Source organism: Limulus polyphemus, unplaced genomic scaffold (assembly GCF_000517525.1).
Source record: "Limulus polyphemus unplaced genomic scaffold, Limulus_polyphemus-2.1.2 Scaffold904, whole genome shotgun sequence".
Taxonomy (NCBI): domain Eukaryota; kingdom Metazoa; phylum Arthropoda; class Merostomata; order Xiphosura; family Limulidae; genus Limulus; species Limulus polyphemus.
The window spans coordinates 34,530-50,535 of NW_013666514.1; the positions used below are offsets into that span (position 1 = coordinate 34,530).

At 31.3% G+C, this 16,006-nt stretch overlaps 1 protein-coding gene across 4 annotated transcripts in view; it reads right to left on the reverse strand.

Annotated features, from left to right (window-relative positions):
* Window positions 1–92: 92 nt before the first annotated feature.
* Window positions 93–16,006, reverse strand: part of LOC106461140 (anaphase-promoting complex subunit 5-like) — a 37,039-nt gene continuing 21,125 nt past the window's right edge. Inside the window, exons 9-20 of one of the 4 annotated variants that reach the window (XR_002610936.1) lie at window positions 15,638–15,719; window positions 13,643–13,726; window positions 11,286–11,353; window positions 10,643–10,756; window positions 9,248–9,380; window positions 7,570–7,766; window positions 6,471–6,584; window positions 5,046–5,193; window positions 4,184–4,349; window positions 3,457–3,551; window positions 640–1,647; window positions 93–593 (exon numbers count right to left, since the gene is read on the reverse strand). Coding sequence is in view for 3 of the 4 variants with exons in the window: in XM_013920935.2 (XP_013776389.2) it covers window positions 1,426–1,464; window positions 1,570–1,647; window positions 3,457–3,551; window positions 4,184–4,349; window positions 5,046–5,193; window positions 6,471–6,584; window positions 7,570–7,766; window positions 9,248–9,380; window positions 10,643–10,756; window positions 11,286–11,353; window positions 13,643–13,726; window positions 15,638–15,719 (1,318 nt within the window). In the remaining variant the exon portion in view is untranslated. Of the gene's footprint in view, window positions 1,648–3,456; window positions 3,552–4,183; window positions 4,350–5,045; window positions 5,194–6,470; window positions 6,585–7,569; window positions 7,767–9,247; window positions 9,381–10,642; window positions 10,757–11,285; window positions 11,354–13,642; window positions 13,727–15,637; window positions 15,720–16,006 lie in introns of all 4 variants that reach the window. The other 3 variants (XM_013920935.2, XM_022388008.1, XM_022388009.1) reach the window with 3 other exon arrangements.

The window sequence follows — 16,006 nt, forward strand, 5'->3', positions numbered from 1 at the left end:
GACTAAAGGGAAGGCAGCTAGTCATCACCACCCACAGGCAACTCTTGGGCTACTCTTTTACCAACGAATAGTGGGATTGACCGTCACATTATAATGCCCCCCACGGCTGAAAGGGCAAGCATGTTTGATGGGACGGGGATTCAAACCCGCGACCCGCAGATTGCGAGTTGAGCACCCTAACTTCCTGGCCATGCTGGCCCACATATGCTTGTGCCGCTGGCCTTTGACTTCAGTCTAATGGATAATAATGGCCATCCAACTGTACTAAAGTAAATGCATTCCTTGACTTATTTATTATTATTATTATTACTGATTTAAGTAGCCTGCATGTTTATCACACTTTAATATCATTCTGCATATGTACTGCATCTTTGGGAATGACTTCAGGCACCAAAAAGATAATTTTTTCAGAGGTGTGGTTAGCCTCAAGATATCATCATCACTCTAACGCAAGTATGCACCACTTGTACCAGGCTGCCCTTGCTTTTTGTGGCAATTCCACTGCATAATAAAGTGAAATATCAGGAACTGTGAAGATGTGAAGTACCTCTACTATGTCATGAAATATCAGGAACTGTGAAGATGTGAAGTACCTCTTCTATGTCATGAAATGTCAGGAACTGTGAAGATGTGAAGTACCTCTACTATGTCATTCACAAGCATAGTTGATATCACATGATAAGATGCCCGACTTGCACAAAAATGAAATGAGGGGAGTGATAGACAATATTTTATAAAATTAATTATGCTCTGTCATCGCTAAAATATTTTACATTCCTAATATTCAATATTTTGTATAGCACAGACACACACACACACACCTAATCATTTACATACAACCTGAAATTCACCCTCCAAAAATTACTTTCATAATTATTAATTTACTGTTATCAGGTACAGTTATTTACATTTTCTGCACGAGCAGTATTTCTAGTTTTTATGTTTAATGTCATTTTTAGTTAACTTATATTTAACTCTTTTATTAGGTGTCAAATTTCAGTCAAAAAAAATTTGACATAGAACTTCAAATTCCATTCATCTGGTCAACATTTGATTCTACATAAGATACAGATGTTGACCATCTACCCTTTAAACTCATGTTATAAAAAAATGTTTTATTTTAAAAATATAAAACAGTTAATTTTTATACAAACTGCCAACACTATAATTACTGAATGTTCTCTTTTGAAAAATAATGCATTCCTTTTAACAAGGCATACAATGGCTAGCAATATGAGATATTGAGTGGTTTTTAAGAAGATCATGACGTGACGGACACGTTTTTATTGGCTTGTTTTTTGACGAGTCTTTACGAGGCTGAGAAATGGGCAGAACACGGGTGAAAAAAATCATGCACAGCTTTGAAAAACAATTGATTAACACAAACTAAGGTTCTTTTTTACATAAATATAACAAAATATGTAATCACAGAACAAACACTTCATCCATCAACCGATGACTTGCCTTTGAAAAACAATTGATTAACACAAACTAAGGTTCTTTTTTACATAAATATAACAAAATATGTAATCACAGAACAAACACTTCATCCATCAACCGATGACTTGCCTGCTGGCCCAACAAGCTAAACTGGTGAGAGCATTTATTTCGTTCGGCGTACATTCCAAGTTCGTGGTAAAATTGTGCCTGAAACATCAAAAGAAACGACAATAATGCAGAAAACATTTTTAGATTAATAAAAAGAAAAAGTAATTAAAATATTTTGTGATGAAAATCGATAATCAAACTCTCCTTTCACCTCCTTTAAATATTTTGAGCAGGTCTATAAACCTCACAAACTATCTCTTGGTGTTTTTTTTTAGGATTTTCCTTTGTTTCATTATGATAATAACTAGCTGGAGAACCTGTCCTTTGGATGGGTGAAATAAAATTCGTTTGTACAAAGGATAGGAAATTGTGCTTCTACTTTTTTTTTCTTGACATAATAAACATTAAAAGTGCAATACAAATACATAAAGGTACCAATACTGAAAAGAAAGTCATACTTTTTTCAAGAATTCTAACAATATTGGTTAGATAGTTCATTCTAATGCTAAGGGACATAGATATGAAAAGAGATGGGAGGGAGTCCACCGCCATCCCACTTCTTATGATCTTCCTCATGTCATCCTGTATCACTGTGTCAAGTTTGGTGCTGATTGATCAAGAAATGTGGAAATGTATAAGGAACACACACACACATATTGACATTTATCTATATAGAAGATGGGGGGGTCAAATCCCCACCCCCTTCATGACCTTCCTCATGTCATTCTATATGACTGTGTCAAGTTTGGTGCTGATTGATCAAGATATGTGGAAATGTATAAGGAACACACACACACATATATAATTATTGACATTTATTTATATAGATACAAAAAAGTACTACCTTCTGGTTACTATATATCAATAAGAAAAGTCTAATATTCCTTACCAAAGTCAAGTTCAGGATTTTGTGATTAAAGTCATGTATTTTGGTTACTTTTTTGATTGACTTCCTACAGAAATTTTGAACTGTTTATAAATTCTAAGAACCCATGAGTGAAAGCAGCAAAAAATATATAGTGATAGTAACCAAACTACATCTGTCATATCCATTGCCAACAATGCCTTTTACTCAAACAAAGCTCATCATGCTGGCTGGGATACAAAAGACAGAGTAGTGATCTAGGTAGTTATTATAAACGTTATTTACAAGAATTAATAACACAACATTATATAATATTACAAATTATTCATTAGTTATTAATTTTATTAATTTATTAGTTATCAGAAGTATGAGGTTAAGCATTAGTAAACCTTTTTCTGGAAATATAAGTTATAAAAATAAAAATACTTCTATCAGAAATACTTACCTATGAGAACACCACGTAATAAATTCTTTTTTTTTATAGAAAAACAACGATAAGGCCGTTAACAGATTTTATAATAGACATGATTAATAAAACTGTACTGGTAAAAATAAAAGGAATTTTTTAGTTGGAAGTAATAAAAAAATGGATTAAACTTTGGAGCTATAACATCACTGGTGATTCAATTAAATGTTAATGCTTGTTTGTTGGAAGCTACGCACAAAGCTACACAATGGGCTATCTACGCTCTGCCCACCACAGATATCAAAACCTTGTTTCTAGCATTGTATGTCCACAGACATACCACTGTGCTCCTGGGGGGCCAATTAAATGTTAAATAATAGCATTATTGATTTAAAGTATTATATAATATATGCAATCACTATACTTTTGAAAGAAGAATTCCATGTAATGCTTTAATGATCTATTTAATTACAATCTACCAACATAGTTCTTCTATGAAAAACAAAATGAGGCAAAATTAAAAGAGAGGTTCTTCTTAGTTTGTAATATATTCTTAGGATTTTATTTAAACAACAAACATACAGAGTGTAAAATCTTTCATTTCATAGCTTGCATCTAGTTTAACATTCTGCCTTACCTGCCAGTAAAGAGCATCTTTAACTCGATGATGAGCCAGTAACTGCTGGAATAAAACAACTGCAGTGCCTACCATCTCTACTCCTTTACGAAGAGCTGGATCACAGATTCAAAAAAGTTGATGTTATATAAGCAGTGTGTTGTAACTTTCAAACAGTAGCTAAAACAAGACACCTTACTAGTTTACCTACTTAGAATTTAAACTAGATGTTTTATGCCTTTTACATCAAATTCCTAAAAACTCTATAAAAATAAATGTGTACAAATATCAGAGAAAAGATCTTTCATCTACTAGACATGGAATATGTCATTCACTTGGCATGATAAAATTTGTTTTTGCATCTGGCTTTTCAACATGAAATAGTAAAAAACTCTAGCTTTTCAACAAGAAATAGTAAAAAAAATCTAGCTTTTCAAGATGAAATGGTAAAAAAGTATAACTTTTCAACATGAAATGGTAAAAAAATGTAGCTTTTCAACAAGAAATGGTAAAAAAAATTTAGCTTTTCTATATGAAATGGTAAAAAATCTAGCTTTTCAACATGAAAGTGTGCAGAAAAAAAAAGTCATTTTCTTCCTCACTTTATTGCAGATGTAATAACATATTACATCTAATGTAATAACATATTTATTTATAAATTCCTTATATTTTATCAAAAGAAAAGGTTAGAATTGGCAATGATACTTAAGATGTAGATTTGGACTTTTATAAAATCAGGATCACAGACCTTTGTGATAGGATTCTTGTCCTTCATCCAACTTAGCAGCAGCAATCACTGACTTAGCATACAATAGATGTGTTCTTGCCTTGTCGTACAAAGAGCCGTGGGAGAGAATCGTCAAAAAAACCGAATCAACGAGTTGGAGAGCCTGATAGGGTAACTTCAGCAGAAACTATGAAAAATAAATTACAGTAATAAATTACTCTTTCCTACTTTGGAAGAAATTAGTATGTCAAAGTGCACTCCGAGTGTAATTACCTTCGGTCGTATCACGAGACTATTCACAAAACAAAATATCTCTTTATTATAGATAAAACTGGTTTAACAATTTTCACTCAGCACATGAACATTTGGAACTTAAAAACATAACATATTCAGTTTGTTAAAAAAACTGGGATTAACTTACTCTTTCTTTTTTTAGTTTTGCTAAGTTAACAATAAAGCAGCTATTGATATTACAAAAAATATATGTTTTTATAATGCATAATCAGTGGGTGATAACAGCTTATAAATCTAGCTAACCTAATACTAATACAACAAACAGGAACAGTACACATTGCTTAGATCTACTTTTTCTTAATTTATTGGAAATATAAAATTTGAAATAAGTTCAAATTATTTTCTTTTTTGAATTTATGGAACACTTTATAGAAATCACACTTATTATCTGAGTTATAAAAACCGAACAAAAAATGTATCTCTAACTAATAACATTCTATTTTGCTGATTATCCCTAGCAGCATAAGAGACATAATTTGAATGCAATACAAAGATAATATCATTTAGATTGAAAACGAATACTAGACCACTGATATTTGAAGTTTAGTTCTTCGAGGAGACAGCAACTACAATGTACTAAATAACTCACCTGGGCTGCGGCTAGATATAGCACCGTAATAGCTTCAAGATAGGCATAATGGTTTTCTTTACAGATTGCCAAACTTCTAGTTAAACAAGAGATAGCCACAGATACATTTGGTGACTGGAGGTAAAGCTCTGATTCGAGGAGGAGGACTCTATCAGGTAAGATACGTCAAGAACGATTTATTAATCTTAATTTATCAAGTTTAACTGCAAATTATAAAATATTTACTACCAGGCACGAGACCAACCTCTTATGGTAAACAAAATCATTAACAGGAAAACTAATTTAAGTAATACAGAATTAAAAAAGTCACTTATTGAGTCTTTGTTTGTTTGTTTTCAATTTTGCACGAAGCTGCTCGAGGGCCATCCCTAATTTTCGAGTGACAGACTAGAGGGAAGACAGCTAGTCTACACCACTCATTACCAACTCTTGGCCTGTTCTTGACCAACAAATAGTGGGACTGACTGTCACATTATACTGCCCCCATGGCTGAAAGGATCATATATATAGATCATATATTTAAACATGAAAAAGAAGTACTTGAAACTAATACAAATACTTAGAAATAAGATTCAAATCTAATAGGAAACTTCAGATACATTTGTCATTAGATATGACAATAATATCATTTTTTAGGCAAATGCACTATGATAAGTAAAGTTAATACTGAAAACTTCCAAAAGGTACATTAGTGTTATAATTGTCTTGAAATGTAAGAAAATCCTAAAGAGTTACCAAAAATCAACAAACATGGTTAGTCTAAAATAAAAAAGTTTTTGTTTTAATTTGGAAACACAAGTACAATTTTTAAATATGAAGATCTTATAAAAACTAAAAACTCACCTTTGAAAGTTAATTTTAAGAGTGTCTACATGAACTACTTGGATTTCAGTTTATTACAACACAAGTGTCTACATGAACTACCTGGATTTCAGTTTATTACAACACAAGTGTCTGCCATGAACTACTTGGATTTCAGTTTATTAAAACACAAGTGTCCATATGAACTACTTGGATTTCAGTTGATTACAACACAAGTGTCTACATGAACTACCTGGATTTCAGTTTATTACCACACAAGTGTCTACATGAACTACCTGGATTTCAGTTTATTACAATACAAGTGTCTACATGAACTACCTGGATTTCAGTTTATTACAAGACAAGTGTCTACATGAACTACTTGGATTTCAGTTTATTACAATACAAGTGTCTACATGAACTACCTGGATTTCAGTTTATTACAAGACAAGTGTCTACATGAACTACTTGGATTTCAGTTTATTACAATACAAGTGTCCACTGAATTATTGGTAGGTAAGCCTGGGATCTGTGCTGTTTAAAAAAAAGAAAGAATATACTTTCTTATCTCAATAAATACAAAAAATCAACTAATTTAGAACTCTGAAAGAAGAACAGGTTTACCTAACATGAAAGAAGGCCAAACTCTCTGTTTCCTGTTCACAGTCAGATATCAGAGCCTGAATAAGGCTGTGGGCAGATGCTTTGACTCCTTGATGTAGCAGAAGTTGAGCTCGTCTTTAAAAAATATCAAGTTTATTAAAGTACACATAACAAATACATACCTGGTAATGAAAGTACACAATCAAATCTAAAAATTTAACAAAACCAGGAGAAAATACAATTTAAAAGAATTTTAGAGTATTATCAAATTACAAATCTATAAATGGTTCAAAAGATTATAATATCAAATTAATTTCTAAACAATACAGAATACAATAACACACGTACAGTTATCAGTGCTTGAATAATTAGTAAAATCATAACAATACTGGATTATCAATACGTTATGAAATGTTCGCATCTTCATCCTGTTTAATATAATTTTTTTCACAGCAGAACGTTCCCCTAAAAGATATCAACTTGATCTTCAATTGTGCAGCTAAAATAGTAGCCTCTACACAGTACACGTTAGGACCTTGACCAATGCTGTAGACCTTGACCAACAGAGCATACAAGAAGGATTCATTTTATATAATTAGTGTAAGCAGTAACTTCCAATTTCAAAGACTTTACTGTAGGACTTCTGCAGAATATACTTTCACTGGTGGATATGGAAAAAACTGCGTGTAAAAATACTAATTCAATTACAAGAACTTTGATAAATAATAAAATATATAACATTCACTTGAATCAATGTTTCAACTGGTTCAACACTAAAACACCCACATTTGATAACACAAAAAATGTACCACAACACTCACCTGAATCAGCTTTCCAATGAAACACCCACACTTACTAACTCAAAAATTGTGCTACAATATCTACTTGAAACAGCCATTAAACTGATTAATCACTGAAAAACACCCACACTTGCTAATTCAAAAAAATATGCCACAACATTTACTTGAACCAGCCTTTCTACTGATTAATCACTGAAAAACACCCACACTTGCTAACTCAAAAATTGTGCTACAATATCTACTTGAACCAGCCATTCAACTGATTAATCACTGAAAAACACCCACACTTGCTAACCCAAAAATTGTGCTGCAACACTCACCTGAATCGGCCTTCTAACTGGTTTAGCACTGAAACACCCACACCAGCTTTCTCTGCCACTTGCCATTCACCTTGAAGCAGAGCTTTCTCAAAGGCAATGGAAACTTCACACAATTTCCAAATATGTGAATGTTCAGAGTATGAGGGGAATAAGTCTTTGGCTAAGGCAAGAATCTCATCTGCTTCCAAATAGTGACCCTATAATTATCATTACAGATACATGAAAAGTTTAAATGAAAAATAAAACTGTTTTATGCATTAAAAGTTTTAGATCACGAAAAAAAAGAGCATTTTCTTTTATTTAAAAAGGTTTTATTAATGCAAGTTCAATGTACTAGTACAAAAGTAACATATTTCTAACCAAACTATGAAATAAAAGTCAAGATTTATCTACAAGTAAAACATTTGAAACCCATTTTATTATTTCCTAAATTGACAAATGAAAACTTTAACCATAGACACCTTCCCCATCAGCCGAGTCAGAAAAAGTTAATCAATTAACAGACACCTTCCCCATCAGCCGAGTCAGAAAATGTTAGTTAATCAATTAACAGACACCTTCCCCATCAGCCGAGTCAGAAAATGTTAGTTAATCAATTAACAGACACCTTCCTCATCAGCCGAGTCAGAAAATGTTAGTTAATCAATTAACAGACACCTTCCCCATCAGCCGAGTCAGAAAAGGTTAGTTAATCAATTAACAGACACCTTCCCATCAGCTGAGTCAACAGAGAATTCAATTCACCAATCAAATGTAATATTTGCATTTTTTCTTTCATTTAAATTTTTTATATGACTCATAATTTATTGTGGTATTCAGATAAACTGATATCAATCCAAATAGTTGCAAGAATTTACAAAATACAAATTCTGAAAATGTTATACAAAGAATAATCCTGAACATGAATGGCAGAGGAAGTATAAATGACACAAAATTATTATTCACACAGTACATGGTGAGTGTTTCCCATTGGCTGCCTAGCTTCCAATTTTGGTTTGAAGACTAACTAGCAGCAGGGGTAGAGAGGAGAATTTGAAAGCATGCTCACATAGGAGGAGGACAGGAATCAAGATATATGGATTAAATGAGAGAAGCATGTGGATACCCCCACTATTAATCCATATGAGAGTCCTAGTTCAGTACCTCACAATCTTTAAATTATATATGTCAATATCCATTCTAAATAAACATATTCAAAGGATATAAACACCCAACTCATGATAACTTGTACAAGTCTCTGTACCATCCCTTGAATTCCATAACAATGACACAGGGACAAACAAGACTGTAGAACATGCATTGTAATATGTAACTTTTATAAAAGGAAGAGGCTTAGTGGAAATTTATAACCTTCTAACGTCCAGTTAAAAAGAATAATGATAACAAAATTCAGAACACCTGCAGGACAATTAAGAAAAATTCCATGAATACATAATTAAAGATATATTCTATACCAGTTATGGAAAGGTGATATTATTCTGGACCCTATAACTAGCTAATTCATGAATCCACAAGCAATTTGATACACAGGCAATGTAGATAAATATGTTTGATAAACTATAGATCCTATTGGTACTTCTAAACTTTCTAAAATAATATAATATTATATCCATCTAGTTAGATACAGATATTTAAACTGTGATAATTAGATTCATCTGAGGAAGACAAAGAAACATACCTGAAGAGCAAAGTCCCAGGCAAGGTTTCTGAGAGCTAAACAGTAGCCTTCACCTATTTGGTATATCCCTCCTCTTACAGGATCTGTGGTGTTTAGGTTTAACAACAGCTGACTACTGAGGTTGGCCATACAGCTATAAATCAACAGATTAGTTCACTTCAAAAGTACAGTATTTGCATAATACTTAGTCCTGCAGTGGTGGCTTGAGAAAAATTCAATATACAATTTAAAAAGACATCTAATTAATATATATCAAATGAACCTAATGTTTCAATCATGAGAGATATTTGACCATACATAGATCTGTATTTTTTTTTGCTCAAAATACCTGAATGAACTAACGTAAAAAGGAATAATGCTACAATTAAGATTGAAGACTATTTCAAATGGAACCAGAGTAATGGGTCGATACCTCTTAAAGAATTAAGAGAAAAACATAATTTACAAGTCTTTCTGTGAGAGTTGTAAATTAAGAATTTCAGGTGGAATAATGCTACAATTAAGATTGAAGACTATTTCAAATGGAACCAGAGTAATGGGTTGATACCTCTTAAAGAATTAAGAGAAAAACATAATTTACAAGTCTCTCTGTGAGAGTTGTAAATTAAGAATTTCAGGTTTGAAGCCCAATTAGTTCCCATGACATTTAAGGTCAAGTCTAGCCTGTTAGCTGAAAATGAAAAAAAAATCAGACAATTTTAATTTCATAGATATGATTAATGACTTGCGTTAAAGCTAAGGGTACCGAAATTCCAAATTCACATTTCATTCTGACAAAATGACATGTATTTTCATATTTTTGGAATTTGAGGAAATGAAATCCATAACCCGTTCCACAATGTTGGGTTGAACGAAACATCCACATGAAAAACATTTGTTTATGTGCACAAAATGTGTTTTACTAGCATTTTTAGGTTTCTCATACTTAAAGTACAGTTTTTACAGAATTCAGGTGTTCAAGTTAAATTCCAGTCATTTAGTTTAATTCCTAATTCTACATACTAATGCTGTTGGAAAATGAGATTTACCAAGGGCAACTAAACCCCAGTTAACTGGTTCATCTGACTCGCGTGTCTTCTCCCTTCTTCACTTGTTCTCATATTAAAAGTCCATACACTAAACCTTACAATTTCTCATTATACCAAGGTGGTTTAATGCACTTGTTAAATTTTTGTTTTTTTCATTTTTAAATATTTTCTAACTTTACAAGCCATATTAGAACTGAATAACTTCTAAGTACAAGTTTCATATATAATATATAAATATATAATTACAAAAAACATTTTTGATCATAAAGCAATGTCAAAAACAATTTTCCCATGATTTTTATATTTATTTGTTCTAATATAGAAACATATGAAGTGATAATTATCAAAAAACATCGAGGTTGCCTACCTGTTTCCATACAGTGTCCATAATGCTGCCCTTTGAGAGTAGGCAGTGCCCAGTAATTCAGTCATGGAGTGTTGACAATTCAGAATGTCACTTTTCATCATGAGCTCAAACACACTATAAAACAGGTACTGTTTGTATACAGACAGTTCAAAACAGAGTTGTACCTAAATATATCTATGATAAAGGAGATTATATGAAATATTCTATTTTTTTTTTCTTTAAACATTATCCTTGGAACATGATTCCATAAAGAGTGAAGTCACAAATTGTTGCTAAGTTTAAAGATCACGATGGTATAGTGTTGCTTGCTTTGTGCAATTCCAAACATGAACAGAAATAAAACGTCAAACACCAGTGATTTTTACAACTGACATAACCTACACATGGAGACACTTATATATATAAAAGCAAATTGAGAATTTAAATACTACAGGTATTGATAACATGTTGAACATACTGCTTTGAAATAGTTAACTGCAGAAACTGGTACTTTTTTTTTTAATAAAAAGTTAATTCTTTAAAAATTGTTTTTCATTTTTACCATATTTGTTTTTATTTAAAAATATGTAATCTGATAGTATTTTTTAAACCAAGTTTTTACAAATCAAAACAATACTTTTATATAAAAATAACTTGTACTTACAAGGAGGGAGTTGCTGCTTTAAAGCATTTTAGCTGTGCAAGAGCCTTCACACTCAAAGATGATAAATACTGTATAACATGAAAAATAAATCAAATATTATCTAAGAGTTTTGGCTTCAAACACACATCGTGTTTTAAGTAATTCAATGATTTTATAGCAAACTTTTGTTACTCAAACACTTGTGCTTTTTACCATCTGGTAATATTCATTGTCAACTGCCATACTTAGGAAGTCTTTGCTCTCTCTCTCTCTCTCTCTCTATATATATATATATATATGGTAGATGACAATAAAACTAACAACGTAGTTTTCGGAAATTTACACTACATTTGAAAACTTATTAAAATTACAAAGAAGTTTGAAAGAAACACAATGCAACTATTGTGTAAGAAGCTAGAAATGTAACAACTTTATGGAAGATGTTGGAAAGACACTGAAACTATTAAAAGCGAAGTTAGAAATGTAAGTCAACTAATGAGAGAAATGTAGTCTGAGTTGGTAAAAAGTGCCTTACTAGAAAGCACTAGTGTATTAACCTTAGATCTAAGTTGGTGAGGACTTGGCTGGTGAAGAGAGATGTCTCAGGTTTGACCCTGGCTTAAGGAAATGCAAAAAACTCTTGATTACTATATAAAAATGGTAACCAATTAATGGTTATCTCATGTTCCTGAGATAAAGCCTGAAGACGTGCCTTATTTAAAGAGGAAAAGAATGTGGCAGTTTGAGTTTAATAAGTGATAGAGAGCTCTAGCTCAGTTGATAGAACATTTGTTCATAGTATGAGTAGTTCAATGTTCAATTCTGCTTGTCAGAAATGCAGAAACTGGATTGTAACAAGTCAGAAACATGTTGTTTCTACTGAAAGTCTGAAACATACTGCAACTATTTGAAAGACAGAAATATATTGCAACTAAAGAAACTCAAAAATATATTGCACCTGTTGAAAGAAATCAGAAGCATATTGGAACTACTGAAAAAAGTCAAAAATATACTGCATCTACTGGAAGGTATCGGAAATATACAGAAAGCCAGAAATAGTGTAACTACAGAAAGTCAGAAATAATGTAACTACAGAAAGTGAGAAATATAGTGTAACTACAGAAAGAAGCAAAAAAAAAATTGTGAAAATACCGAGATAATAAAAACATTATGCAAATAATAAAAGATTTTTGTTTTTTTTAGAACAGAGCCATATAATAGGCCATCTGTATTCTGTACAACCCCAGATTTTAACAGTGAACTTACTGCCAATCAACTGGGAACAATGATGAAAGAAGTCAAAAACTTACTGCAGCTGTTGGAAAAAGTCAGACCAAAAATATAATTATTTGAGGAAGTTAGAATCATTATACAACCACTGTTAGTTTTATACGTGCATAACTAACTTATAAGATTGGAGTTTGGTAACAATTTTACTTAACAGTGTTCTACTACAGTGAGTAATTTTCTTTATAATTTGCTCTCCACACTTTACTACAGCTAAAATGTGTAACAGTAGTTTTTTTAAATTGAATAAAAAGTAAATTTTCATTATTTAAATAATTAAGTCACTGATCAGGAAATATTAAAAAATATATGAAACATTTCAACAAGAAAATTACTTTTGGAAAGAAATACATTTGTTTGTTTTGTAGTTAAGCACAAAGCTAGAGAATGGACTGTCTATGCTCTGCTCATCGTAGGTATCGAAACCAGATTTTTAGCATTATAAGTCTACTAACGTACCACTGAACCACTAGTGGACCAAAGAAGTATTAAAAATTAAATAAATTTTTGATTCACAGACTGGAAAAAAAAGTAATATATATATGAAGAAGTCTTCTAAACTCTAGCAAACATGTTGTCTTTTAACATAGGATGAAATGTCAAAACTTTGGTGTAAGGACTTTCATTGATTGTAGCTTAAATTGTTGAACCAAATGTATTGTATAAAGATTTTCATTGGTTGTAGTTTAAAGTGTTGAACCAAATGTATGATGATATTATTAAAAAAATCAATTATTGTCAAGTGCTCTACTGGAATATATACAAGTAATAACTACATGAATGCAAATGGAAAATGAAACAGTGAAATGTGAATTATGGCTTACAGAAAGTATCTTCAAAGATTATCTTTTTTTTTTTGTCAAATATTACATCTAAACATTTAGTCAAAGCTGTATCACACAATTACTGTAAAAAATTTGTTCTCACCCACAAGTTTAACTCTCAAACATGACATCTAAACATTTAATCAAAGCTGTATCACATAGTTACTGTAGAAATTTGTTCTCACCCACAGGTTTAACTCTCAAACATGACATCTAAACATTTAATCAAAGCTGTATCACATAGTTACTGTAGAAATTTGTTCTCACCCACAGGTTTAACTCTCCCGACTTTGAAATGGACTTTTCAATAAGTGGTTCTGCATTTTCTGGTGACAAACGATATAACCAACACTGTATACAGACAGACACAAAAAATATCAACATTTGAAACATTATTACTAACCTACTACAAATGTTTTAATACATATTTATATTGATGCAGACATAATAAAAACTACTATTTGTCTGAGTTGACTGTAAAATGAACAGAAACTATCTATTAGAGAAACACTAAAAGAAAAATACTGGTGACTATGTTTCTAGAAACGTTTTTCTAACAGGCAGTTGCCGCCCAATTCACAGTCAACTCCATATGAATACTCTACCTATACAATCTATAAAATAAAACTATTTTTTTTATAAATATTAGTTTACTGCTTTGGCCATTTGAACCTGGATCTTGCACTTTATTTTTTCCAGATCAGTACATAGAAGAGTTTTTAATAATAATAATTACTACTAGAACATGTTTTGAACAATTTGGAGGTTTAAAGTTTTCCTTCAGCATTACACATGATTTTAATCGCTATCTTTTATATCTTTTGACATATGTCACCAAAAGTTTTAAAATTAAAACATCTAGATTTTAGATGTGTGTAGAGTAGGATGATACATTTACTATATCATGTAGTAACTGGCCATTTTCATGAATTTAAAATTCTCAACATTTTGTAATAGTTAAAAAAATAAAAATAATTATTGACCTGAAATCTTCTGATGGAAATCTTTCTCATTTAAGAGGGTTGTTAGCCTTCAATTACAAATGTTTACTGCTAGAACAAAACACACCGATTGTTTGTTTGTAATTAAGCACAAAGCTACACAATGGGCTATCTGTGCTCTGCCAAACATGGGTACCAAAACCCGGATTCTAGCGTTGTAAGTCCGCAAACATACCACTGTGCTTCTGGGGGGGCCAAAACACACTGATCGATGAAAAGTCAACCTAATCAAAGATCCAATTACTTTCTCTTCCTTTGTATTATTGCATCATAACTTGAAATAACACGGATGAAGACGTGATAAGATAAAGAATCTAATAACAAACTTGAAAATGTTTAGGAAAAAACATTTCAAAATTTAATTCTGAAATGCTTTTTTTGAAATAAAAACTAAAAAATGTCTCGAGTATAAGACACTGTTTAATCATTAACCAGGATTACAGGGCTTACTTTAGAATGATAAATAAACGTACTAAATATGTTTAAAGGTATTATAATGCAAATGGTAACTCAGTGCTTCAAGGAAACTAACATCTCTAAAACCAAACAATGCTGATTATCCTACATATTCTATAATACAACCTATGAACATTAATCTTTAATGTTACAATATAACGACTTTGATGTTGTATGCTGTAAATTTTTAATTAATTACTTTTCAAAAAAGTTATTGAAAATTTCTCTCTGTATAGGAATCATTTCTTGAATAAATTTTTTCTCTGAGTGTCTCCTGTATAATCTAGGAAGCTTTTCAACTATTAAATTTTTAAGTGTAAACATAGTAATTCTGATCTTAAAATATTTGAAGTTGAAGATATTCAAGAAACAAGAAACCTGAACTATTTTTAAGAATGGTGAACCTTGATGTTCCAAAATCAGAACCTTGACCAAATGTATTGTTATTATTTTTTGTTAGTATTTGTAATAATGATAATTCAACCATTTTACCATGGATAGGCTACTTACATACTTATAAAGTAACACCTCAAATTATTTTGTCAAGGAAGAAATGTGAATATCAATTTCTGAGAAACTGAACAAAAAAAACCTTTTCTTTAGAAAAGATCTCCTAATTCTTCATTAAAGATCTCAATTACTGTTCTTGTTTTCTGAGCAACAAACATTTTAGAAACATTAAAATAACTGCACATATTTACAAATTAGATTTTGAAAAAGCACATCTGCATATTTTGGTTAAAAATCAACAAATAAAGCATCTACTATGAAAATTAGAAGTGTTTCTATAGGGGTTTACACTTACTAAAGAATGCTGGAGACAAATAGTGTCATTAGCTTCCTGTGCCATTGTTATTGCTTCTTTCAGGGCAGCCACAGCTTCTTGTCTATAACAAATACATGAACTTCATTATTTGTAAATACCATAATACATGTGTTTGTATATATATATATATCCTCCATTGTAAATACCACAATACATGTGTGTATGTGTATATATATACATATATCATCCTTTGTAAATACCACAATACACGTGTGTGTATGTGTGTATATATATACATATATCCTCCTTCGTAAATACCACAATACATGTGTGTGTGTGTGTGTGTGTGTGTGTATACATATATCCTCCTTTGTAAACACCACAATACATGTGTGTGTGTGTATATAT